This window comes from Pan paniscus, chromosome 1 (assembly GCF_029289425.2).
Source record: "Pan paniscus chromosome 1, NHGRI_mPanPan1-v2.0_pri, whole genome shotgun sequence".
Taxonomy (NCBI): domain Eukaryota; kingdom Metazoa; phylum Chordata; class Mammalia; order Primates; family Hominidae; genus Pan; species Pan paniscus.
In genome coordinates, this window is record NC_073249.2 from 43,433,077 (window position 1) to 43,457,023 (window position 23,947).

At 51.4% G+C, this 23,947-nt stretch overlaps 1 protein-coding gene across 1 annotated transcript; it reads left to right on the forward strand.

The window, feature by feature from the left end:
- The first annotated feature begins 797 nt into the window (after positions 1-797).
- SLC26A9 (solute carrier family 26 member 9) lies at positions 798-23,572 on the forward strand. The gene is made up of 20 exons (XM_057301472.2): positions 798-922; positions 3,526-3,665; positions 3,798-3,908; positions 4,576-4,751; positions 6,568-6,732; positions 7,276-7,428; positions 7,721-7,803; positions 8,581-8,728; positions 9,025-9,138; positions 9,343-9,420; positions 10,001-10,096; positions 12,144-12,250; positions 13,020-13,089; positions 13,206-13,298; positions 13,438-13,551; positions 14,787-15,068; positions 16,404-16,458; positions 17,647-17,792; positions 19,284-19,355; positions 21,235-23,572. The coding sequence occupies exons 1-20, from the start codon at positions 798-800 to the stop codon at positions 21,280-21,282; spliced, it is 2,376 nt and encodes a 791-aa protein (XP_057157455.1). The 3' UTR covers positions 21,283-23,572.
- Positions 23,573-23,947: the final 375 nt, after the last annotated feature.

Below are 23,947 nucleotides of genomic sequence, written 5' to 3' on the forward strand. Positions count from 1 at the left end.
AAGAGGGAGGGGGAAAGTTTCCTACAGGGAACTCCTCCGAGCCTCAGGGGCCCTGGCACTCAGCTCTGCCCATCTCAGCTCCTGGAACGTCAGCCAGGTTGCGCAAAAAGTGAGGAGGAAAGGAGCGGCAGTACACAAGGGTGGGGGAAAGATTAGGCACAGGAAGCCGTGGGAGAGAATGCCGGCAGGTGGACCATCCTGGTTTCCCCACACACACCATTGTCCCCCGGGAAACCTGTTGGTGAAGTTCTAGATGTCTTATCCAAGAAGGGTCCTCTGGAGGTCATCTCAGCTATCCCCCTGCCTCTAGGCAAGCTGTTTTCTGTTTCTTCCAAGCTGACCGGCTGAATGGTAGGAGCCTTTCTGCCAGGGAAACTGAGGTCTGGGAAGGGAGTATGGCTTGTGGGGACACCAGGGGTCAGGGGAGGGGAGGGTCCACCTGCTGCATCAAGTGGGGCCTCCTGCCCTCGTGATTCCCCTTTGCCTGGTGCTCAGTGGGGGTGACAGTGACGCCACAGGTGTGGAGTGCCAGCCACGTGCTGAGCGCCAATCAAAACAGCCAGGGAGAGTGTATGCGTCATCAGTGCCTGGGAAGGAAGGCCACTGCGACCAGGGAGTCTGACGGAAAAACTTGACAGAGGGAAGGGAGGCACCTTGCTTTATCGGGGCGGGGAAGGCCAGAATAAAACTCTGCTACTGCAAGGACCAGAGAGAGAAGGCCTGGGCTGGCACTAGGGAGGGATGTTCCCTCACCCTCCCCTCCTCTGCTTCTCCCAAAGCTTGTAAATGCCCCAGATATGAGCCAGCCCAGGCCCCGCTACGTGGTAGACAGAGCCGCATACTCCCTTACCCTCTTCGACGATGAGTTTGAGAAGAAGGACCGGACATACCCAGTGGGAGAGAAACTTCGCAATGCCTTCAGGTAACTGGTCCAGAACCCAGACTCCTGCCTCCTCTGCTCCCTACCAAAATCCTTTCTGCACCAGGACACGGCTTCTGCACCGGTATCCCTAAGATGGGGTTAAGGGAAGCCCTGGGGAAGCGAGGTTCTGAATGATGAATTTAAGATCCTACAACCTCATCTGTACTGAGACCCCCAGGGAGGATGGGGAGCAGGAGCAAGAACCATCCAGAAGGGTTATATGGCATTCCCAAACCCCTGCATGGCATCTCCCATATTCTCAATTCACCCGGGTCTCTCTGGGTTTGTTAAGGCGTGGTAGATGAGCATCTACGTTATGGAGGGGTGGGGAGCATCAGAGCCCTTACTCCATGCCCTGTTCCCTCCTTACAAAAAATACCTGAAGTTACCATCACCCCAGGTTCTTTGTCCTTTCCCTCCCGGATGTTCCTTCCTCCACTTGGTCCAGAGAATGCCAAAAGGAGGCCCTAAATTTCTGAACTTTCCTGAGGGGACCTACCAGGGTGTAGTCCTACCAGCGCCCAGGGTCTTTCCACTCTCATCTCCCTGGAAATGCGATGGTGGGTATGAAACCTTGTCCCTAAGGAGGCGCTACACAAGGTGATCCATACCCACACCCCAGGAGGCTGGGGCTGCGGGTGTCACCCTCCCCATTCCCAGACTCCTGGCAGACCTCCTCTGGCCCAGCTATAGTCCGGCTCACTCTCCCTCACTCTCCTGGGGAAACGGCTGATTCAGTTACCTGGATTGAGGTCACTGGCAATGGCTGAAGTGGAGATGCAGGTGGAACTGGTTCAGGCCGGGGGAATCACCCACTTGAGTTTGTACTAAAAGCCCCAGCCCAGCCCAATTTCTCTTGGGAGGCTCCATTTCTGCCCAGTTACAGTCTGTCCTCACAGCTGTGCTCCTCAGACAGGTGGTCTCTGCCAGTCTTTGTGCCCAAGACTTTAGGGCACAAAGTCTGAGGGTGAGAAGATCTGCTATTGTCCTAAAAGATTAGGATAATGGAAGCTGTAAAGGGATATAGCAAACTAACAATTCCTATGATACTGGCATGAGAGCCTTGAACAGTGCCTGGCATAGAGAAGGTGCACCAATAAATATTTGTTTCATGAATGAATGAATGTCTAGAAAGCTAATCCCTCTCAGCCTCTGTTTCCAGCTCTTCTTTCAAGCTTCAGATTGCTTTGCCCAACATACAGCAGACTTGCAAGTAAGGTTGGGCATGGACTAGCCCTCAAATGAGTTGTTTTTCTTTCCCTAGCCAGCTCTCTATTCATAAGTCCGGCTTTCTCTGCCACAAACAGACCTGATGGAGCCCCTGCAGGGCTGGTTCTCTCTTCAAGCAAGGCTTTAGAGTTGCATTAAGCAATTTATCCCCCATCCACCTCCCCTTCCAGCATCCCAGGGATGGCAGAGGCACCCATGAGCCCCAGAAGGGACAGGGGGTAAGATATTGATGATGATGCTTTTTCTTGGAGTGTTAGTTGGAAGAGAAAATCTGCCCAGACTTTCCAAGGTACAAAGCATTGTCTTTGTTGGTTTCAGTCTTGGGTGACATCCAGGGGACCGAGTGTCAGGGAAACTATTGTTGAGCAAGAGCAAAGAGCAGGAATTGGTGCTGGGCAGGAAAGGAAGCCTCATCAGAGCAGGCCAGTGAGTCACCAAATGGGCCCTAGGTATTTGAGTTCCCTCAACTGGGAGAAGGAAAGCAAATGCCCCTCACCCACTTCCAGTCATCAATCCACCGGCTGTCACCCTTGAGTTTGTAAGCCCTTGTTCCTACCGCTCCTGAGTTTCTATGAAAGGACCTTGAGGTGTTCAACAAACAGGGAAGGGATCAACTCTCCCCACCCTGCGTTGACCAACGAATTCTTCCTTCCTCTGCTGCCCAGTGAATTAACAGTAGAAAGAACTTCGGTATTGGAGTTACCACACATAAAGGATAGTGAGTCAGCAGAGTGCACCCTGCAGGAACAATAGAGCCTTCCTTTTCAAGGAAGTTCTAAGAAAAATGGCAGCAGGCAGGCCCCACTCGGGTGTATTCACTCATTCATTTATTCAACAAATATTTACTAAGTGCCCCTGTGCAAGGCTCGAGGTGTACAAAGATGAACAGGAGAGCTAGACTTCTCGCCATGCGTGGTGGGGTTTGCTGCCTAGTGGGAGAGACAGACAAAAAGCAAGGAATGCACACACAGGATGCACACACAGCGGCAGGAGCCAAGGTGCAGTTACCCAGGCCTGGGATCAGACAGACAGGACTCAGAGGAGCCTTTCCCAGAGAAAAGCCATCTGAGCCAAGGGATGGATCTGATACCTCCGAAGGCTGAGCCACCATAACACCCATACCTTTAAGCCAAGTCTTATAAACTCCCCAGGTAAGCAGCTGGCAGTCAGAAGACCTCCAGCTAATGCCCAGGACAAGTTGATGAGCTCTCAAGAAAAAGTTCCTGCCTTTTCTTCTCAATATCCCTGGCACACAGTTCAGTGAATTTTGAATGAACCAATGAATGAAATGAGCAGGATATGATAATCCCTCTCCAACAAGGAATGTCCAAGCCATGCAGAGCCGACTGGAAATTTTCCCCTTTCCCTTCCAGATGTTCCTCAGCCAAGATCAAAGCTGTGGTGTTTGGGCTGCTGCCTGTGCTCTCCTGGCTCCCCAAGTACAAGATTAAAGACTACATCATTCCTGACCTGCTCGGTGGACTCAGCGGGGGATCCATCCAGGTCCCACAAGGTGAAGGGGCTCCTTCAGCCAGGCCTGGATTGCTACTCCCCTTACCATTCCTCTCCTCATCCCCACTCCATCCCTCTGTGATCCCCATAAGCTAGTCATGCTGCTGAGCTTCAGTCTCGTTGTCCTCTGCAGGCATGGCATTTGCTCTGCTGGCCAACCTTCCTGCAGTCAATGGCCTCTACTCCTCCTTCTTCCCCCTCCTGACCTACTTCTTCCTGGGGGGTGTTCACCAGATGGTGCCAGGTAAGGCCTCTCCCCTCTGGGCAGGCAGGATGACCCAGACCACAAGGATGGGAGGTGTGGCAAAGGGGCCTCGGGAGATTTTCCATCTGCATTCTCCTGGAGTTGTTCCTGGTCAGTCCTAGGGGAATGGTCACTGTGAATGTCATTTCCAGGTCCTCGGTGACCTTGGAGAAACCACTGAGCCTCTTTGAGTTCAGTTAGCATTACCTGTTCCATCTTCCTCCTAGGAATGAGAGGAAGACTTAGCAGAACAAGATATACCATATGCTATAACATGCTTAAACAGATGTGAGAAATCACCATCTAACTCCCTGGTTGGTCCCAGCCGGCCACTACAGGGACATTTGGACTTCTCTGGTGCTAAGTGAGATGGAGGAAAGCCTGGTCACAAGGGCTGGTTTCTGGTTCAGGCTCTGCTTATATTTCTTATTTCTGAGTTCATTTCCTCACGTGTCCGGTATGACAATATTGACCATTGGGGTAAAAGCACCTTGAAAAGCATAGATCATGGTTAGAGTGAGTGGTTGTTATTATTGTGATGCAGAAGAGCCTTGGAGGTGCAGGGATCCATCCCCCTGGGGGTCGGGAAGCATTCCTGGGCCCCTTTCTGGTTTCCATCGGTGTGGTTCAAACCTCTGATTTTTGCTGGCTGGGTGGGGCACCACAGGTACCTTTGCCGTTATCAGCATCCTGGTGGGTAACATCTGTCTGCAGCTGGCCCCAGAGTCGAAATTCCAGGTCTTCAACAATGCCACCAATGAGAGCTATGTGGACACAGCAGCCATGGAGGCTGAGAGGCTGCACGTGTCAGCTACGCTAGCCTGCCTCACCGCCATCATCCAGGTGAGGGGGCAGCCCCCAACCCTGCTAGAAGGGCATCAGACCACCCTGCCCCTCCCTCAAAGCCATAGCTTTGATGCTAAATCTGATTTAGGGGGCTGGGTGTAGAGGCTCATGCCTGTAATCCCAGCACTTCGGGAGGCTGAGGAGGGTGGATCACTTGAGGTCAGGAGTTTGAGACCACCTTGACCAACATGATGAAACCCCATCTCTACCAAAAATACAAAAATAATCCAGGCTTGGTGGCATGCGCCTGTAGTCCCACCTACTCAGGAGGCTGAGGCAGGAGAATCACTTGAATCCGGGAGGCAGAGGTTGCAGTGAGCCGAGATCACGCCACTGCACTCCAGCCTGGGTGACAGAGCGAGACTCCGTCTCAAAAAAAAAAAAAAAAAAAAAAAAACAACAAACCAAGTTAGGGCTCACCTCCTCCCTCCTCCCCATCCCAGGGCTAAAGTGAACCTTGAAATTTAACAGTATCTCCTCATCTGCATGTAGCAGGACCATACAAAAAAACAACAGCTGTACCTGGTAAAACTGTCCTGAGCTTTAAACCTGTAAAAGACTCACAGCCTCTCTCCATTATCCCGTGGAGAAACCCAACTCTCTGCCAGCACAGTCTTGCAGACTGCTAATTTTCTCTAACATCCCTCACTCCGCTCCAGCCTCCTCTGCTCCAAGCCACAGCAGCAGTTGCACAACATAAATTGAGCTTCTGCAAATGGTTGCAAAGTATTCTGCTAGGTTTTATGAAGGGAAGCACAACATGACAGAATGCAAGAGCAAAACACAGTCCCAGAGAGCGCCTTTTCATTCACTCATTCATTCGGTTTTGTGCCAAGAACTAGGCTAAATGCTGGGATACAAAGATAAGTAAGAAATAGGTCCAATTCACAAGTTGCTCACAGCCCAGCAGAGGAAGGAGCCATGTCAACAGATAAATTTGTATGCAGTGAGATAAGCAGCAAAGTAGAGCCATGTACAAAGACTGTAGGGACACAGAGCAGAGTCACGGAGGACCTCAAAGAGGAGGTGACACTCCACCTCTCTTAAAGGATGAGAACTTAACCAGGAACAAGATATACAGAGGATGGTCCAGGCAGAAGGAACAGTGCCTAAAAACACTGAGGCCTGAGAGAGTGTGATCTGCGCAGGCAAAGTAAGGGGCTTGGTGTGGCTGGAGGGTAGAGGGCCCAGAAGAGGATGGAAAAGTAGGCAGGAACCAGACAATGAGATCTGGGGTCTGTTCTCTGAACAGCGACTTTGGGTCTGATTGGCAGTTTATAAGGATCATTCGGGCTACACAATGATGAGTGGGAGGTGGATTAGAATCAAGGCAGGGGACCTGTTGGGAGACTCTGCAGAGGCCCAGGCAGGAATAATGCAGGCGAAGACCAGGTAGAGAAAGAGATGGGGCTGGACTTGAAAAGAATGTTTTACCAGGAGCTTGGTGATAGACTGGATGTGGGAGGTAAGGGAGGATGACTCTCAAGTTTTTGGTTGGGCAACCAGGTTAATGATGGTGTCATTTACTGAGAGAGAAAACACCGGGGGAGGACCAGACTTATTTAACAGATAAGCCAAAGCCAGAGAGGTGATGTGACAGAAAGGCCCATGCTCTAAAGGAGCTGAAGGTCTGATGGCAGCCATGTAGAGCACAGTCAAGGGCAGGTGAAGGTCACAGATGGTCCATTTCCCTCAAGCTACTGCTACGCTAGGACTGCATGGAGCTCCAGACCTGCGTGTGTGTGGGGCGGGTCGTTGGAACTGCTGAACCACATCGGTCTTCCACCACCAACCACCCTTTTCCTCCTCTCAGATGGGTCTGGGCTTCATGCAGTTTGGCTTTGTGGCCATCTACCTCTCCGAGTCCTTCATCCGGGGCTTCATGACGGCCGCCGGCCTGCAGATCCTGATTTCGGTGCTCAAGTACATCTTCGGACTGACCATCCCCTCCTACACAGGCCCAGGGTCCATCGTCTTTGTGAGTCTGGGGATGCACCCCTGCCAATGGAGCCAGGCTCCAGCAGACACATGAGGAGAATGTACTGTTTTAAGATGTCGTGAGCTCCTCATTGCAAGGGCTGGCTTAGCTGTTGTTCAGAGAGGATTCTGAGGGGGTTTCTGTCATGGGAGGGTCAAAGTGATGACCTTGAGGCTCACAGAGGTTCTTGGTAGTTAATCCCTGCAGAAAAGAGCTGTACATTCTCCGCCAGTTCCCCATTCTAGTGCCTCAACCCCTCCCTGCCTGGAAAGTCCTGCCTTATGTCTAATCTCCATCCCTCCTCCTTCAGCCCAAACTCTTCTAAAGAAAAAGAAAGCATTCCTTTTCTAGCACAAGTTCCCCATGTGCCTTTTGGGAAAGGGCGGTGGACGACGGGACAGGGTTCCTGATCAGGGTTTTAATTCTGTCTTGGTGTGCCTCCATTAGCTTTGATGGCATCCCTTCCCTGGGTCACACACCCAAAGGTGGGGTAGTATGGGAAGAAGGGGTGGGAGCCTGTGAGCATGATGCTCTTTCCCCCAGACCTTCATTGACATTTGCAAAAACCTCCCCCACACCAACATCGCCTCGCTCATCTTCGCTGTCATCAGCGGTGCCTTCCTGGTGCTGGTGAAGGAGCTCAATGCTCGCTACATGCACAAGATTCGCTTCCCCATCCCTACAGAGATGATTGTGGTAAGGACCTTGTTCAGAGCTGGGATGTTGGGGGGCCAGGCTGTGAGATGAGGAAGCCCCTACCTTTCCTCACCCCATCCCCTCAACTGGCAGCCAGTGGGACAGGAAGTCAGTTGTGAATCCATCCCATCCCCTGTATGTGGCGTTTCCTCTCTTTCTACTGCTCTAATAATTCCCCCTAAGGAGGCAGGGGAGTGGGATTCAGGGTCCCCAGAGAAAAGGGAGACGAGAGAGACCCCTGCCCTGGCCCCACCTTAGGGCCAATCCCCATTCTCCACTCTGGGGTTTGCAGGTGGTGGTGGCAACAGCTATCTCCGGGGGCTGTAAGATGCCCAAAAAGTATCACATGCAGATCGTGGGAGAAATCCAACGCGGGTGAGTCCAGGTGGCCCAGAAGCCTGGCCCACCCGCACCTCATGCCCCACTAAGGCCTGAGCTCGGAGAGGGAGACAAGATGAACTCTATGAAAGTGCAGTCGAAACTGTATGACACTGACCATGTATGAATTATTACTATTACCGTTTCCTGAGAAGGGCCGCACAACCAGCCAATGTAGGCTATTTTATGAAAAATGAGTCTTAACTGCCACACTCCCCTTATAAATCTCATTCAACTGATGCTGTTAAACAAAGCCTCTCTGAACAGCCCCTTGCTGGCTCTTTGCCTTGCTCTAATGCATTGGTTCTTTGTCCATGTAGAAAGGGAACTATTAGGTTCAACCAGATTCATGAAGCATCCACTCTGTGCCAGGCACCATGCTGGGCCCTGGGAGGAGAGGGGTGACGCTTGTCCTGCAGGGTTGGAACAGGCAAGGGAGGGAAGACCACATAGCACCAAAGGTCTAGGGGTCTGTGGACTCGTGAGCATACAGGGTTCAGAATCTGGGAGTTAACAAACGAGGCCCTACCACATACTGGCCCGGGGACCTTGGGCAAGTTAGGTTCTCTCAGCCTCAGTTTCCTCCTTTGTAAAACAGGAGTGATGGTCCCTACGCTATGGGGTGGTGCTGAGGATTCAGACTGGATGGGATAACTTAGGCAAAGATCCCGGCACACCATGGGGGCCTGGCTGGTCCCTGTGGGCTGGTGAAGGACTTGGCTGCCCTCCCCACTCACACCCTTGGGTTCTGCCTCCTTCCTGGCTCCTCGGCAGGTTCCCCACCCCGGTGTCGCCTGTGGTCTCACAGTGGAAGGACATGATAGGCACAGCCTTCTCCCTAGCCATCGTGAGCTACGTCATCAACCTGGCTATGGGCCGGACCCTGGCCAACAAGCACGGCTACGATGTGGATTCGAACCAGGTAGCTCTGGCCACCCCCGGCAGGACTGGGCAGGACAGGTCAACTCAGGCCTGGCATGACATATCTTGGGTGGGGAGATCATTGGGCTGAGGTGAGGCAGGCTGCCTCGAGTGTGGGGGATAGGGGGTCCTCTGACCCCAAGAGGCTGACCTCCTCTTGACTGGGAATGTGTGACTTTATAGCCACTGGGTCACTCTCAGGTCTTACGCCCACAGTCCAGCTTGCATGCCTGACTGCACTTGGTCCCCGTGCCCCCCAGCCCCACACTGGCTTCTAATCCTGTCCCCTCCCTGCAGGAGATGATCGCTCTCGGCTGCAGCAACTTCTTTGGCTCCTTCTTTAAAATTCATGTCATTTGCTGTGCGCTTTCTGTCACTCTGGCTGTGGATGGAGCTGGAGGAAAATCCCAGGTGAGCCTTGTTCTAGGGGAGTTGGGGGGAGGTGGTAACAGAACAGTTGCCCCAAAAAAGCCTGGGCACTGCAAGCCAGGCCAGCTCTTCTCCGACCCCCTTCTTCCCTTCTTAGTCTCCACTCCACCAAAGCCAGGGATTGGAAATAAATCAAGAGCAAAAATTTCACACCTTCCCTCTATCCCCAACTCTTTCTCGGAATAGGTGGCCAGCCTGTGTGTGTCTCTGGTGGTGATGATCACCATGCTGGTCCTGGGGATCTATCTGTATCCTCTCCCTAAGGTAAGAGCCCAGCCATCGAGCAGAAGTCAACGAAAGACTCCAATAAGAACAATCCCTGAGAGTTGTGTGGCACTTTACGGACTACAAAGTGCCACTGTTGTCATACTTAGTCTCAACCACAAACTGTGAGGTAGACAATGCAGGTTTTATCCTCCCCATTTTACAGGTGAAGGAAACTGAGTCTGAGAGTCTAAGTAACCTTGTCCATAGTGAGGCAGCTTACAGCGCAGGGCTGGTCCCAAACTCCAGCCTTCTGGCCTCAGAGTCTAATCCCTAGGCAACATTTGCACCTACCCATGAGTACCAGGCTCTTATATAGCCCAGCTAGGAGGGCTCTAGGCATGCGTCATTTAGAGATCAGGGAAGAGAGATAGGGAAAGGATGGGGCCAGGAAGGACCCCATGGCTCTAACGCCAGCACTTTCCAAACCTAAGGTCGAATGCAGAGATTTGGGGGATCAGCCAGGGGAGGTGTTCCAGAACTCCGTCTCTGTCCTGCCAGGCCTTGGGGTCGGGTATGCGCAGGAAGGCAAAAAGAAGGGGAGACCCTGGGGTCCTGGAGCAATGTTCTGCTTCTCTAGTCTGTGCTAGGAGCCCTGATCGCTGTCAATCTCAAGAACTCCCTCAAGCAACTCACCGACCCCTACTACCTGTGGAGGAAGAGCAAGCTGGACTGTGTAAGTATCGGGCAGCCTCTGGGTACTGGCCATGCCCCTGCCCTCTCCTCCAACCCCATAGCCCTGTCAGCCCTGTCCTAACAATGAACCCTCTAGTCTGCTGCTTCCTAATTAGCATGAGATGAGTGGTTAAAAGTCCAAGTTTCGAAGTGAAACATCCTATGTTCAAACCCTAACTCAGCCATCTGCTGGCTCCATGGCCAATAGCAAGCCCCTTAACCTTTCCCAGTCTTGGCGTCTTAATTGGGGAAATGGTTATTTTATACTCTCTGCCTCCCAGGGTTTTCTATGAAGAAGAAGCAAGGTAATACAAGTAAACATGTTGTCTACATCGTATTTTCTACTCAATAAAGCTTAGCTATGACTACTTTATGACATACAGCTTTAAAAAACAAAAGGAAATAGTTTGTATTTAAAAAAAAAAAAAACCTAGAACATAAAGCCAGAGGACCAAAATCTTGAGCAAGTTACTAGACTTCCCTGGGGTTCTATTTCCTCATCTGTAAATGGGGGTGAGACTCATGCAGTCATGGTTGCGTCAAACGCTGGTTCCGAGGATTAAATGAGATCACAGTGGGAAAACACCACATGAGCGCAAACATTCGGCAAACATGACTTATTGTTATGATTAGTCACACACTCCACCGCATCATCCACTGGGCATAGTAATGAAGGCCAGTGTGTTTTGACGACGCTGCCTTCTCTCCATTTAAGCCCCGCCATAACCTATGGGAGAGGATTTACTAAACTTTCTTAACGGTGATGAAACCAAGGCTCAGAATGGTTAAGTAAATTGTCAAAGGCCACAGAGGTAGGAGGTGGTAGAGTCTGGATTAAAACTCCAAGTCCTGGACTCCAGACCTCTAGGCTGTACTGTCTCATAGGGAAGGCAGTCTCACCCACCTAGGGCAGGGAAGAAAATCCTTAAAGCCAGAGAAGTGAGTGGCTCATCTGTGGTCACCCAGAGAGACAGTGATGAGGACAGGGAGAAAAATTATACCTCAGTTCCCAGCCCAAGGATCTGCTTTGACCATAACCCAACAAGCCCCCACTATGGTGGTATTTCCTTAGGTTCATATGGCGGCTTTTGTTTCCATTTGATCTTCACAGCAATTCTCTACAGGAATCTGGGCAGATTTATTTCCTTTAGAGGAACTTCCAGGTCTTAAAATCTATAGGGGGCAACTATCAAAACTTCACCCAATGTTGCCCCCTACCCACACACAAAACCAGGCCCCCAGCCGATCAGAAAGCACTGCTGAGCTCCTGTCAGGGCCCACGCAGCTCGCTGTGAGACAGAGAGAGGGAACTCACATTTATTGATCACCTACTGAGCATCCATCACTAGGCTAGGACCGTCACATTCCTTAACTTTTGAATCCTTTCATGAGGTAGGCATTATTATTCTCCTTTTGTTTCACATAGCCATTAAAGAACAAAATTTTGGGCTGGGTGTGGTGACTCACACCTGTGATCTAGCACTTTAGGGGGCTGAGGCAGGAGGATCGCTTGAAGTCACGATTTCAAGGTCAGCTTGGGCAGCTTAGCGAGAGCCATCTCTAGAAAAATAAAAAGTTAGCTGGGTGTGGTGGCACGTGCCTATAGTCCTAACTATTCAGGAAGGTTAGGCGGGAGCACAACTTGGGTTCAAGGGTTTGAGGCTCCAGTGAGCTGATCTTGCCACTGCACTACAGCCTGAGCAACAGAGCAAGACCCTGTGACTCCAAAAACAAACAAACAAACACATTTTGAACCCAAACAGATCTGACCCAAGATGCATGCTCTTATAGATGCCACCTCCCTGTGTGCTGAGGCTTCTATTAAAAACACAGACAAGATCAGGCAACCACAGTCAATCTAAGGGAAAGAGGAAAGTGTAACCAAAGCACAAATACATAAAATATTGCAAAAATGCTATTTAAAAAAAAAAAGAGAAGAGAGGCTCTGAGGTTGTACTAACAGAGAATGGCCTTGGCTAATCCAGGAAGACTTCCTGAAAGAGGTTGTTTTTTCCCCAGGTCTGCTTTTGACATCTCTCTTTTCACAGTGCATCTGGGTAGTGAGCTTCCTCTCCTCCTTCTTCCTCAGCCTGCCCTATGGTGTGGCAGTGGGTGTCGCCTTCTCCGTCCTGGTCGTGGTCTTCCAGACTCAGTTGTAAGTGATAGCTTCTGCCCTCCTAGGCCCACAGTCGGGTCCCTGGGCCAGCCCGCAAAGGGCTTCCATGCCACGGCCTGGCTTAGTCCACTGTACCTTCCACCTCTGGGCCTGGCACTGGAGGTGCTGCCAGGCCCAAAGAGAGCCCAACCCAGCCCGGACTGTGGGCACAGTCTGGGCTGTTTGACTTCCCATATCTTGAAAACCCCAGAGAAAGCCAGCATAGTCTTGCTGGGGACAGCTGGGGAGAGGGCAGTGGCAGAGAAAGGAGGGCAAGGGCAGGTGGTGAGATTCAACATCCTTCCAAAGACATTGCTAGAACCCCAAACCAAATGGGACCCCACCCCAGGAGAGCGCCAGGGTGGAAGACAGAAGCTGTGTTCTACACACTGGGAGTATTACAGAGAAGGGGTCTTGGCCAAGGCAGGGAGTATGCTGAATGTTGGGGGAATCCTATCTTCTCTTCTTGAGAACTCAGAACAAGGAAATGATGACTTCAGGGCGACTCCCACCACTTCTCCCACCACTTCTCTCCCCTGCCCTGTGGTCTGGGAGCTATGTCAAGGACCTGCCTGTCATCCTCATAGTTATAGGAGGCCACAGGCCACCAGACATGTGCCTCCAGTGCAAAAAGACAGACACAGCAAGTCTGGGGGTGAGGACAGGACCCCATCCTACCTTGGCTCTGCCCCCGCCCCAGCAGGGGCACCCTTCCAGGCCCATATGCCATTAGCATTCTCTTATGTTTTTCTCTTCCTGCTTCATCCAGTCGAAATGGCTATGCACTGGCCCAGGTCATGGACACTGACATTTATGTGAATCCCAAGACCTATAATAGGGTAGGTAATTCAAGCTTATGACCTCCTTCTTTTGCTCTGCACCACCCCAAGAAGAGGTTGTTTTTTAAAGCCAATAAAGACATTTCTGCAACTTGAGCTCAGTCTCCCTGTCACAGGCCCAGGATATCCAGGGGATTAAAATCATCACGTACTGCTCCCCTCTCTACTTTGCCAACTCAGAGATCTTCAGGCAAAAGGTCATTGCCAAGGTAAGGCTCAGTCCCTGGCGACCAGAGGCTCTGGACAGAGAGTGGCCAGAAGATGGAAGCAGAAGGGCGGTGGGAGCTGAGAATAGGCCACTCCCATAGAGGGTGGAGGTCAAGATTGCTGTTGGCTCTCTCCCTGCAGACAGGCATGGACCCCCAGAAAGTATTACTAGCCAAGCAAAAATACCTCAAGAAGCAGGAGAAGCGGAGAATGAGGCCCACACAACAGAGGAGGTCTCTATTCATGAAAACCAAGGTGAATGGAGGCCAGAAGCAGCCCCGTGCCCTGCTCTCCTGCCCATTCTGATACTGCCCCCTGTTACTCATGGTACCCTGGGGGCCCCGCTTCCCACCCTGACAGGCAAAGACAGAAAGACTCTGGGAACACTGCCTGGTAGCCACTGGGCATTTTTCTTCTTTTTTTTTCTTTTTCTTTTTAGAGATGGAATTTTGCTCTTGTCACCCAGGCTTGAGTGCAATGGCGTTATCTTGGCTCACTGCAACCTCCACCTCTGGGGTTCAAGCGATTCTCCTGCCTTAGCCTCCCAAGTAGCTGAGATTACAGGTGCCACCACGCCCAGCTAATTTTTGTATTTTTAGTAGATATTGGGTTTCACCATGTTGGCCAGGCTGGTGTCAAACTCCTGACCTCAGGTGATCCACCTACCTTAGCCTCCCAAAGTGCTGGGATTACAAGCCTGAGCCACTGCGCCCAGCCTGGGCATTTTTCTTCTTGGATGAGGTGCTACCATCTCCCAGGGAAGCCACTGAACCCCCAAGGCCCTTCTCCATTTTCTGGCTAAGATAGGACATGGCCCATGGACTTTTGAACAACCCAGAGGGGGAACAGCAGTGAATTTCCTGGGGAACCCAGGCAGCCCAGGGCTAGCAAGGCTGGGGTGGCCACGGCAGTAATCCTTGTAATCCCAGCACTTTGGGAGGCCGAGATGGGAGAATCACTCTCATGAGTTCAGGAGTTCGAGACCAGCCTGCCCAACGTGGCGAAACGCTGTCTCTACTAAAAATACACAAAAATTAGCCAGGCGTGGTCGTGGGCACCTGTAATCCCAGCTACTCAGGAGGCTGAGGCACGAGAATCACTTGAACCCGGGAGGCAGAGGTTGCAGTGAGCCGAGATAGTGCCACTGCACTCCAGCCTAGGCAACAGAGGGAGACTCTGTCTCAAGAAATAAAGGAGCTCAGTGTCCCCGGAGGGGCTTTCTCCCAGACAGAGTGGGCTTGAGGCTTCAGTGCCTCTCTTGGCTGGGTCCTCTGACTTTGTCTGGGTTGTAGGAGACCAAGTTTGCAGGCCCTGCCTAAGAAAGGGCTTTGGGAGAGGCCTCTCTGGTGGAGCTTTCAGGGTCTGTGTTCACCATCACCGAGGCGAGTTATTCCACTACACCTACACCCTCCATGCCCCTGCTTCAGTCACAGCAAGGTCTGGCTCAGTCTGGTGGTCCCTGACTCTGCCCACTGTCCCCACCCCTCCAGACTGTCTCCCTGCAGGAGCTGCAGCAGGACTTTGAGAATGCGCCCCCCACCGACCCCAACAACAACCAGACCCCGGCTAACGGCACCAGCGTGTCCTATATCACCTTCAGCCCTGACAGCTCCTCACCTGCCCAGAGTGAGCCACCGGCCTCCGCTGAGGCCCCCGGCGAGCCCAGTGACACGCTGGCCAGCATCCCACCCTTCGTCACCTTCCACACCCTCATCCTGGACATGAGTGGAGTCAGCTTCGTGGACTTGATGGGCATCAAGGCCCTGGCCAAGGTGAGGCCCTCGGGGACAGCAAGCACCACCCACTCCACCCCCTCCGCTCTGCTCTCCACATTCCCTTTCCTGGGAGCCCTCATTTCAGGAAGCTGAGGGAGGAAGCTCACCAGGGAGGCTAACGGCTCCTAGGAATCCCTCCTTTCCCCAGACGCCACCAGGTTGAGACATTCTCCACAGAGCAGGCCCAGACGGCCCATGACAATGAGTGGCGGGAGAAGTCTACCAGAGTTTCAGGCCCCTGTGCTCCCAACACCCCCAGCAGTGGCCATCCCAAGTCCCTCTCAGCCATCAGGAACCCACCCAGGGTCTCTGAGGAGGGTCCAGTTTGGCTCCTGGTTCATGATCTGCTGCCCTTGTCCCTCATTCACCAGCCACCCTAGGACAGGAGAAGAAATAATACCAGTGCCCCACACCATCAGGCCAAACAGAGAGCCCACGGGACACCTTGAATGAATGTATCCATCTGATAACTTTCCAGCAGCCACCGCCAATGGCGGGAGTCAGCAAACCTCAGAGCTGGCTCAGATAGAGGCAAGCCAGGGGAACAATGGGCACAGAGAGTGTTCGGACTGACTTCACCATCAACCAGGCGCAGGGCAGGCCCCATACCCAGCCTTGGGCCTCAGCCGGCTTCCTTAGCCGGGATCTGGAGTCCAGGCCAGCCTTGGCTGAAGCTCTAGACTCCCTGAGCCTCCATCCTCCCCTGTAGTTTCTGTCTGAAGCCACAAAGAAGTCTGAGAATCTAAGCTACTGAAAGAAAAGATCAGCCGGGCGTGGTGGCTCACTCCTGTAATCCCAGCACTTTGGGAGGCCAAGGCAGGTGGATCACAAGGTCAGGAGTTCAAGACCAGCCTGGCCAACATGGTGAAACCCCGCCTCTACTAAAAATACAAAAATTAGCCAGGTGTGGTGACGGGCCCCTGTAGTCCCAGCTACTCGGTAGGCTGAGGCAGAGAATTGCTTGAACCCAGGAGGCGGAGGTTGCAGTGAGCCGAGATCGCGCCACTGCACTCCAGCCTGGGCAACAGAGTGAAACTCCATCTCAAAAGAAAAAAAAAGAAAATATCTAGCTCCACAAGAAGGGGCCATGGTGACTTTAAGTGCCCGCCACGTTGGCAAAAGTCCATTTCCGCTCCACTTCCCAGAGAAGCCGTCAGCCAACACTCCAGGGAGAAGTGGTGTGCTTTGCTGCTATTTTTATCTTTGGCTGCTGGGCTCTCAGGGTTGCTTATTTGTTTGGCTTCCCCTCTGAAGTACGTTTTGTGAATCACTTTTGAGACCCACTCAGAACATTCCTTTCCTTTTGCCTCCCTACCCCAACAACACTTCTAGCTGAGCTCCACCTATAGGAAGATCGGCGTGAAGGTCTTCTTGGTGAACATCCATGGTAAGAGAAAGAGGACATTTAGGGACTGAAAGACTGGCAAGGAGTGTGGGGTAGGAACAGGTTGGAGGGGTCTGAATAGTGAGGAGGTTGGAAATGAGAGCACCCAGCTATCCCCCACAAGCTGCTGCCTGCTCATAAAAGCTTCAGGTACAAGTCCAAAGAGACTGGTCAGATTGCATAAACATCCTAGGGGCCTTAGTGACAGAGTGGGGGTGAGGAGGTCATGGAGTTACAAAAGGACAGCTAGGATTCTAATCTACCCCATAACTAATTTGCCATGTATCCTTGGCCGAGTCACTTTATCTCTCAAGGGATCTATTTCTACCTATGTAAAACGAGAGGGTTGACTAGATGGATTTGGGGATCCTCTCCCAATCAGAAACTCTGTGAATCGATATAGGCATAGAGCACACAGTACCCTAATTCCCCAGGGAACATATAAATATGCAGTTTTGTAGGCATACAGCCTCCAAAGGGTGCGTATACACAGCCTCAAGGACGTGGCCACAGGGCAGCAGACATTTACATGACTAGCATGTACACAAAGTGCAGAGATGTGGGAGCAAGTGCATACAGACACACAGGAGAATGTGAAGGGGCACATACACACACCCAGCTCCCTGCACTGGGTCAGACCCCCTCCAGCAGGGCTGCAGTTCCCAAGCTCCGCATGGCCACGTTCAGGGAGAGAATCTGCAGTGGCAATGACCTGCTATGATATGTTCTGGAGTTAGAAGCAGTGGATTCTCCCCAACCTCACTGGACACCCCCTCAGGAAACCATCTCTAGGATTAAGAGTAATCCACACAAACTTCCAATGCCACACATTGGAAGTTGCTGGAAAGGTCTGGGAAAACAAGAGGAAGGATGGGTCCTTGGGGGATAGAACTGGCAGCGGCCTCTTCAAGGATGGCTTAGGCTTTTCCACTCGAATCACCACAAAGTACTGACTCCCTAAATCAAACTGCTTCCTTCTGCCCTGGGTTGAAACTTCAGCATCCTCAAGTTCATGTTGCCCTCTGCTGTCCAGAACTGATATTGCACTGCCAATGCCATGGCCCTCAGATACAGCAAGAGCTGGGACCTCAGGCCTCTCCCATCCCTGCTCTGGTCTCACTATCTTCCCCACCCCCAGCTCCAATCCACAATGGCCGTTATCTTTCTGAAGGTGATCTTTTCTCCTTCTAGCCCAGGTGTACAATGACATTAGCCATGGAGGCGTCTTTGAGGATGGGAGTCTAGAATGCAAGCACGTCTTTCCCAGCATACATGACGCAGTCCTCTTTGCCCAGGCAAATGCTAGAGACGTGACCCCAGGACGCAACTTCCAAGGGGTAAGGTTCTTGCACCTGGGGAATCCTAGGCTCCAAGGCACTGAAATAGCAGGACCAAGAGGCATTATTAGAAAGAACACAGGAGAAGGTTTAAGTTCCAATATCAAGTCTGCCATTTCAGTTTTCTGAATCTGTTTCCTTATCTATAGAATGAGCACCATCAACTAACATTACCTACCTCTCTGCATTTTTCTTTTATTTTGTTTTAGGGTTAAATGATAATTACATCTTTTGTGTCACTTGAAAGCACTTTGTGTATTGTAAAAATTCTTTATCAATATAAGTTTTCTGGTTGCACAAACACCCAAAGCATAGTAGAGCAGGCCCACTCTGCTGGCATTGTTCCCTGCCTCCTCCTCATCTCTTTCTAAAGGGGGCTTTCAGGAAGGGAGGGGAGGGGAGTAAGCCTACCCATTTTAACTTACCGGAGCTTAGAGATTTCAGGCTGGTGAGGGATAAAGAGATTGGGTCTGAGTTTTGTCTCAGCTTTTTGACATTTAATTTACTAGCTCAGTAAGTGACATACAAATGGGATACAAATAACACCATCTAAAACTCCAGAAGACTGGGGAGTCAGAAAAAGCCTACCCCCTTGGGGTCCCTGCCCAGATCCCCAGTCATCTCTAGCCCTCAGGGTCCCCTCCCAGCTCAGCTCCTGCCCTTGGTCTCCCAAGACTCTGGTTGTGCCCCAGCCCTGGGTAAAAACCTCCCCTGCCCTCTGTGGATCATAAGAAAGGCTTTTCTGGCCCTAGAGCAATGATTTGCTCTTTGCCTTAAGAGACTGATGAAGGTGAAACCATCTGTTCTAAGTGCTGAAAGACTGCCCAGGAACACACAGGGCGCTGGCTCCTGCCCTCCATGCCTAGAGGGAAACCCTGGGGAAACAACGGGCTTTCCTGCTTCGTGAATTTGTCAGCAGAGCAAAGAGGGAGATTCTGGAGGAAGCTGCATTAGTTGTTAGTGCCCTAATCATGTTCAGCTACTCTAGTTGGTATGTATACTTGATTAGTCATAGACTTATAAATAATTTATATTTTATATAATATATACTTACATATTATAGACTACATTCACAGATACAAATCACACACATAAACACACACCTTTTCAACAGCATTGTGAGGGACAAAGCAGGCAAAGTGAGGCTGGTTATCAGACTTTAACAGATTAGAAAATAGATTCCCAGGAGGACAGGAATTCCCCAAGGTCAGGCAGCTAGCCAATAGTTTTTCTAAGCTGAGTAAAACCTTCCCTGCCTCTAACGGCCCACAAAGGAGGGAAGACCGCGATACACACCTGTCTGGTATAAGGGGGAAGACCACAGCCGTGCTGTTTTTGTGAGGCAGGTAAGGGAAGGGGCAAGAGGATAAGTCATGTGTCAGGAAGCAGCGTCCAACCAGAGCCGGCCACCTGTCCCTTTTCCTGCCACCATGCACCAACTTTGCTGTTCAGTCACTGAAGCTCATTCTGCACTGGCTTCCTCCCTTCCAGGCTCCAGGGGACGCTGAGCTCTCCTTGTACGACTCAGAGGAGGACATTCGCAGCTACTGGGACTTAGAGCAGGTGAGCTGAGGGAAGGGGCTGTGAGGGTGGGAGCAGGGCGAGGGGGGGAAGGATGGGGTCACTGTCAAATACAAGGCGTTCACTCAGCTGTCTCACCTCCAGCCCAGAGCAGTCACATTCAAGGCCACAAAGATTTGTGGTCATCTTTGTTTCTTTTTCTTTTCCTTTTCTTTTTTTTTTTTTTTTTAATTTGAGACAAAGTCTCACTCTATCACCCAGACTGGAATGCAGTGGCATGATCTCGGCTCACTGCAACCTCTGCCTCCCGGGTTCCAGAGGTTCTCCTGCCTCAGCCTCCCGAGTAGCTGGGACTTCAGGCCTGCGCCCAGCTAATTTTTGTATTTTTAGTAGAGACAGCTTTTCACCATGTTGGCTGGGCTGGTCTCGAACTTCCGATCTCAAGCAATCTGCCTGCCTCGGTCTCCTAAGTGCCTGGATTACAGGCATAAGCCACGATGCCTGGCCTTTGTTTTCATTCTTCTCACTCCCTGAAAGGCATCGTGGGGAGAGGATGAGTCACTGGACCAAGTCCTAGAGAACCAGTATCTATTCTTATTCTCCAACACATCACCCACGTGACCCTGAGCAAGCCACATACACCCTGGGCCCTAGATTTTATCATCTGTGAAATTAGGGGAAACATAGGTAATACCTGTCCCATCCACCACACAAGATTGGCAGGGCAGTCACTTGTTCTTTCATTAATTCAGCCGGTATTTATGGCGTACCTACTGTTTGCCTGACACAGTTCAGGATGGGCACATAGCAGTGAGCAAAACAAAGGCCTCTGCCTTTTAGAAACTTACGTTATGGTAGAATAGATGGATTCTGGGTCTACAAATGAATTATTATTGCATGTGGACAAGCCTTAAGAACTAAAAAATATGTGGCTGGGTGCAATGGTTCACACCTGTAATCCCAGCACTTTGGGAGGCTGAGGTGGGCGGACCACCTGAGGTCAGGAGTTTGAGACCAGCCTGGCCAACATGGCGAAACCCCGTCTCTACTAAAAGCACAAAAATTAGCCAGGCGTAGTGGTGCATGCCTGTAGTCCCAGCTACTCGGAAGTCTGAGGCATGAGAATCACTTGAACCTGGGAGGCAGATGTTGCAGTGAGCCAAGATCGTGCCACTGCACTCCAGCTTGGGTGACAGAGCTAGACTGTCTCAAAAACAAACAAACAAAACAAAACCTAAAAGATGTGTGGATATGAGGGATCACCATCCCCATAGGGCCCCTGGATTAACATCACCCCACCAATGCCCTGAATTAAAAGAAACCAGATGACTAGGTTTGGAGAAATCTGGCTTTGGGTCTATGAGAAGTAGTGTCTCTCTTTGTGCCTCTTCCCATTCTTTTTGACATTGAGCTCCATGGTGCTCTGAATCCGTCTCTCACAGTGCTGATGGCAGGTGGGACAGATTAGAAAATAGAGCTGGAGCCACAAAGATTTGGCAGACTGATTTCGGTGCCCTCTTGGAATCTCCAGCACATTCCAAAAAGCCTGGATAGGACCAAAATACTTATCAATGTGAGAAAGGACTTCAGAGCTTGTCTACTGCCAACCCTCATTTTACCCAATGAGGAAAGTGAAGCTATTAGGGGGCGAGGGACACGTGGAAGGTCACACAGCACACAGGAGGTGATTCACATGTAGATTTCAGCACCTGCTCCTGCCACGCTGGACTGGTTCACCTCCTAGGCTGACCCTGCCTCTCCCCTGTTCACACACACTCTCGCACACACACACACACACACACACACAGGTGCCTCGTTCTGGCCAGGGGTTCCTAGGGTCACCTCTTGGTTGCAGCCACTGTGACCCCAACTGGTCTAACCTCTCTCTTCCCCTCCCACTTCCTTCCTGTGGTTCCTGCAGGAGATGTTCGGGAGCATGTTTCACGCAGAGACCCTGACCGCCCTGTGAGGGCTCAGCCAGTCCTCATGCTGCCTACAGAGTGCCTGGCACTTGGGACTTCCATAAAGGATGAGCCTGGGGTCACAGGGGGTGTCAGGCGGAGGAAAGTGCATCCCCCAGAGCTTGGGTTCCTCTCTCCTCTCCCCGTCTCTCCTCCCCTCCTTCCCTCCCCGCATCTCCAGAGAGAGCCTCTCAGCAGCAGGGGGGTGCTACCCTTACAGGAGTGAGAGTCTGGTGAGCCCACTCTTCACCCGTCAGGCCCTGGCCGCAATGGACAAGCCTCCTGCTCACTCCACCCCACCCACCTCTGCCCTGTCCTTGGCAGCTGAAGGACACCTTGACTTCCAGCTTTTACGAGTGAGCCAAAAACAGAAGGACAAGTACAACTGTGCTGGCCTGCTGTACAAGCTTCAAAAAGTGTCCCAGAGCCCACACGGCTCGGTGTCAGATGGTGTCAGGCTGTCACGGGACATAGGGATAAACTTGGTTAGGACTCTGGCTTGCCTTCCCCAGCTGCCTCAACTCTGTCTCTGGCAGCCCTGCACCCAGGGACCATGTGCTCTCCACACCCAGGAGTCTAGGCCTTGGTAACTATGTGCCCCCCCTCCATCAACCCCAAGGCTGCCCAAACCACCACTGCTGTCAGCAAGCACATCAGACTCTAGCCTGGACAGAGTAGCCAGAGCTACCTCCCCGGGGACAGCCCACTAAGGTTCTGCCTCAGCCTCCTGAAACATCACTGCCCTCAGAGGCTGCTCCCTTCCCCTGGAGGCTGGCTAGAAACCCCAAAGAGGGGGATGGGTAGCTGGCAGAATCATCTGGCATCCTAGTAATAGATACCAGTTGTTCTGCACAAAACTTTTGGGAATTCCTCTTTGCACCCAGAGACTCAGAGGGGAAGAGGGTGCTAGTACCAACACAGGGAAAACGGATGGGACCTGGGCCCAGACAGTCCCCCTTGACCCCAGGGCCCATCAGGGAAATGCCTCCCTTTGGTAAATCTGCCTTATCCTTCTTTACCTGGCAAAGAGCCAATCATGTTAACTCTTCCTTATCAGCCTGTGGCCCAGAGACACAATGGGGTCCTTCTGTAGGCAAAGGTGGAAGTCCTCCAGGGATCCGCTACGTCCCCTAACTGCATGCAGATGTGGAAAGGGGCTGATCCAGATTGGGTCTTCCTGCACAGGAAGACTCTTTAACACCCTTAGGACCTCAGGCCATCTTCTCCTATGAAGATGAAAATAGGGGTTAAGTTTTCCATATGTACAAGGAGGTATTGAGAGGAACCCCACTGTTGACTTGAAAATAAATAGGTTGCATGTGTAAGTGTTTTGTAAAATTTCAGTGGAAATGCACAGAAAATCTTCTGGCCTCTCATCACTGCTTTTCTCAAGCTTCTTCAGCTTAACAACCCCTTCCCTAACAGGTTGGGCTGGCCCAGCCTAGGAAAACATCCCCATTTCTAACTTCAGCCAGACCTGCGTTGTGTGTCTGTGTGTCGAGTGAGCTGGTCAGCTAACAAGTCTTCTTAGAGTTAAAGGAGGGGGTGCTGGCCAAGAGCCAACACATTCTTGGCCCAGGAGCATTGCTTTTCTGTGAATTCATTATGCCATCTGGCTGCCAATGGAACTCAAAACTTGGAAGGCGAAGGACAATGTTATCTGGGATTCACTGTGCCCAGCACCCGAAGTGCCAAATTCCAGGAGGACAAGAGCCTTAGCCAATGACAACTCACTCTCCCCTACTCCACCTCCTTCCAAGTCCAGCTCAGGCCCAGGAGGTGGGAGAAGGTCACAGAGCCTCAGGACATTCCAAGTCAGAGTCCCCTTTGAACCAAGTATCTAGATCCCCTGAGGACTTGATGAAGTGATCCTTAACCCCCAAGTAATCATTAACCCCCAGACCAGCCTCAGAACTGAAGGAGATTGTTGACCCAGTGACCTGGAGTTGAGGCTCAGGGAGAGATCTGCAACATGTCTGAGGGTTGCAGAGCCCGCTGTGGAGGTAAGATTGGAAACACATGAGGCAGAGGGAAGACATTGAAGAAAACATCTCTGCTGGAATATTTGGAAAAGAACACTCTTCTGGACCTGGTTGAAGCAGGAAAGATGGAGGCAAAGTAGTGAAATAATCCAGAATTTCAATGCTTTTGAATGTTCTTAGTGATACTGACCTGTGATAATATAATTCCCAGGGAGGACTGGGAACTTTATCTCTTGAGATATTTGCATAATTTATTTAATTTAAGCCTCATTCTCCTTTTGTTCATTTTGGTAATAAACTGGATTTGAATTGTGAACAAATGCACATGTTTGGGTGGTTTTATAGAAAAGCAAAACAAGTCACCTCCACAGAGACCTGGCCTTGCTTTGCATTATCCCGGGCGGGGGAAGCAACGAGGACTCAGATTTCTCTGTAGGTCTCCCAGCTCCTCTCCAGGTTCGATTTTCCATCCTGGGAATGCATAAACTTCCACGATCCAGCTAAAGAACAGAAACTGGGGAGAGAAGATTGGGCTGAGGGGTCCACACACCCAGGACGAGTATCCAGAGCCAACTCTGGATTTTTGTGGCTATAGGGGATGTCAAAGCCCCATCATCCCTCTGCATACCTTTCACTCACTAATTCTTTCACATTCATGGGATGCCTATTAAGGGCCAATCCCATCGTTACT

Excerpts from the sequence above, each read along its gene's own strand:
- SLC26A9 (XM_057301472.2), top strand. The coding sequence starts at position 798 with ATGAGCCAGCCCAGGCCCCGCTACGTGGTAGACAGAGCCGCATACTCC. Across the intron at positions 4,752-6,567 it reads GCCTCACCGCCATCATCCAG|ATGGGTCTGGGCTTCATGCA; the intron begins GTGAGGGGGCAG and ends TCCTCCTCTCAG. Across the intron at positions 17,793-19,283 it reads CAGGACGCAACTTCCAAGGG|GCTCCAGGGGACGCTGAGCT; the intron begins GTAAGGTTCTTG and ends CCTCCCTTCCAG.